The sequence below is a fragment of the Megascapheus bottae genome, chromosome 16 (assembly GCF_031878675.1).
Source record: "Megascapheus bottae isolate mThoBot1 chromosome 16, mThoBot2.hap1, whole genome shotgun sequence".
Taxonomy (NCBI): Eukaryota; Metazoa; Chordata; class Mammalia; order Rodentia; family Geomyidae; genus Megascapheus; species Megascapheus bottae.
In genome coordinates this window covers 11553516-11556350 of record NC_143524.1, presented here as the reverse complement: position 1 = coordinate 11556350, position 2835 = coordinate 11553516, and the positions used below count along the sequence as shown (strand labels likewise).

Below are 2835 nucleotides of genomic sequence, written 5' to 3'. Positions count from 1 at the left end.
AGTAAGAAAATGAGAGTTTTGTCATGAGAAATCTTGAGTAGGCGATGAGCCCTGTGGCAGATTCTGTAATGGGCTACTTACCACTGCTGCTGAGGCTGCAGGGATACAGCAGAAGTATTTTACTACTGAGGAAACTTCTAGATACCAAAGTAGGACCAAGAATGAGAAGTTCATGAAAGAATCTGTAGGTCTTTGACTCTTTTTGTATGATGTAAAAATTGGAAGAGGAAAATAGGATATTTTCCTCTGGTATTTCTATCCACAGTCAGGTAAAATACACACATTTTTTAAAGCCTTTGTGTGTTGCATATATGGCCACAGAAATGGATTGACTTTTGCAACTTGGTGCATGATGTCCCTTTTTTTAAATTGTACTTTGAATATTTTTTTTATTATCTTTAAGTAGTTGTACAAAGGAGTTGTCATTCACCAAAGCAGTGAATACAGTGAATCTAATCTCTAGGTAACCAGCAAAGAAAAATCTAGAAGTCAAGCTGTGGCTAATGGGGTACAATGCTAGCCTGGAGTACAGAAATTCAAGGACAGCACTCATCTCCTGAGTTCAAGCCCCAGAACTGGCATGAAGAAAAGAGCAGCGCAGCTAAGGTGTATTTATTCAGTAAATGCACTACTTATTGTCCAGGATGAGTATGGCTTTTTTTTTTTTTTGGTTTTCAGGGTGAAAATGTGTTCCATCAACTTAACAGATGGTGAAGATGCGTAATGTCACTGAGTTCATCCTTCTGGGTTTGACCCCAAATAAGCAACTTCAGAAGCTCTCATTTGCTGTGTTTTTAATGGTCTACTTGGCCACCTTGGCTGGCAACTTGCTCATCATGATCACCATCCACACCAGCCGGGCCCTGGCCTCCCCCATGTACTTCTTCCTGTTTTACTTGTCCCTTTTAGATGGTTGCTGTTCATCATCCATGACTCCTAAAATGCTAACGGATTCTCTTTCAGAAAGAAAAACGATTTCTTTTGGTAGCTGCATGACGCAAGTCTTCGCTGAACATCTTTTTGGTGCTGCTGAGATTATCCTTCTCACAGTGATGGCCTACAATCGCTATGTAGCCATCTGTAAACCCCTGTACTACGCAATCATCATGAGGCGACAGGTGTGTCGCCTTCTTGTGGGAGTGGTCTGGGCTGGAGGCTTTCTCCATGCAACCATTCAGATCCTCTTCACCGTCTGGCTGCCTTTCTGTGGACCCAATGTCATAGATCACTTCATGTGTGACCTGAACCCTTTGTTGGAACTTGTGTGCATGGATACCCATACCCTTGGGCTCTTTGTTGCTGTGAACAGTGGATTCATCTGCCTGCTAAACTTTCTTCTCTTAATCATCTCTTACATGGTCATCTTAGGCTCTTTGAGAGCTCACAGCTTGGAGGGCAGGCGCAAAGCTCTGTCTACCTGTGTGTCTCACATCACGGTGGTCATCTTATTTTTTGTACCCTGCATATTTGTATATCTGCGTCTGGTTACCACGTGCTCCATTGATAAAGCTGTGGCTTTGTTTTATACCATGATAACACCCATGCTCAACCCTCTAATCTACACCTTCAGGAACACGGAGGTGAAAAATGCGATGAAGAAACTCTGGGTGAAAAGCTGACTTCAACTGTTAACTTCAGATTACAAAACATAAAAGCACTTCATCCTCCAAATGCTAAGGACAAAGGCGTGTAAGTCCTAAGATTCTGGGCATAGTGAACTAGTGTATGACATACATAGTGTATGTCAGAGCCTGTGTTATGAGGATCAGTTTAGGTATTTCAAGGACATAACTAGAAATCTCATGCATAGGAATGTTGTTGAATAGAAGTATCTGCACTTAAATGATCCAGATACATTTAAGCAGTTTGTTTATACATTTTGAGAAATAAAACTTGTATTCTTACTCTATTAATGGACCATGAACTTATTAAGTCATCTCCTGGGAAATCTCTTCCATAGAATCATGAACACAATTCTTCACAGATCTTTCAGTGCATACTCACTGTCTTTCAAAATTGCACAATAAAAATTAGATATTCTGGGGAAATACAAATGTTGTGTATATTCAATCTGCCTGAATTCTGTTACTTTGAATACTTTGCAGATATACTGATTTTTACAGTGAATTATTCAGAGTTAGTCTTCTCTACCCTATATCAATTTTTCAAAATTTCACTCTAGGGATTCAGAAAGTTCCTCATGGCTGCGTAGTATAATAGACTTAGCATGATATACTATATACATGTCTATTTGAATAGGTATAAATCATAATTCTTTAAAAAAGAGAGAAATGTGGCCCTGATGAGGAAAAGAAGTGTCAATGAAAGCATTTATTATGTACCACTGAGTGGAAAGCAGTTTTCTGTATAGTTTTCATATAATGCCACATCTAAGGCTTAGTTAAAATAATGTGATGAACTGAACATTAACTTTTCATATATATACATGTGAACAAAGATTAAATTATATCTTGAGTGTGAAATCCACATAATGTTATATAAACTGATTGAATAGAATTCAAACCTACTGTAATTAACCCCATAATCAGTATCTTCCCATGCCATTCTAATGCTCAACATGACATCCACAGGGAAAATAGTGATATTGAAAATAAACAAATAGCATTCATTATACAAGAACATGTCTTTTTCATTTAAGGAGACAAAGATTAGATCATGAAATTCCTGATGTACACATAGCAGAATCTTGCTATTTCTAGGATATACCCAAGGCAAGACTCTGCCCCAATTTCCAGTTGAGGCAGTACTAATCAATATTCTTGCATTTTCACAGAACTTTTGCCCTATGTTGAACACGAACTATAAAACTTGGGG

At 38.3% G+C, this 2835-nt stretch overlaps 1 protein-coding gene across 1 annotated transcript; it reads left to right on the top strand.

Annotated features, from left to right (window-relative positions):
* Positions 1–707: 707 nt before the first annotated feature.
* LOC150052848 (olfactory receptor 4C12-like) lies at positions 708–1619 on the top strand. The gene has a single exon (XM_090348887.1). The coding sequence runs from the start codon at positions 708–710 to the stop codon at positions 1617–1619; it is 912 nt and encodes a 303-aa protein (XP_090205013.1).
* The last annotated feature ends 1216 nt before the right edge of the window (positions 1620–2835 follow it).

Bases quoted from the DNA above. Each gene is read 5' to 3' on its own strand.
- LOC150052848 (XM_090348887.1), top strand. From the start codon at position 708: ATGGTGAAGATGCGTAATGTCACTGAGTTCATCCTTCTGGGTTTGACC.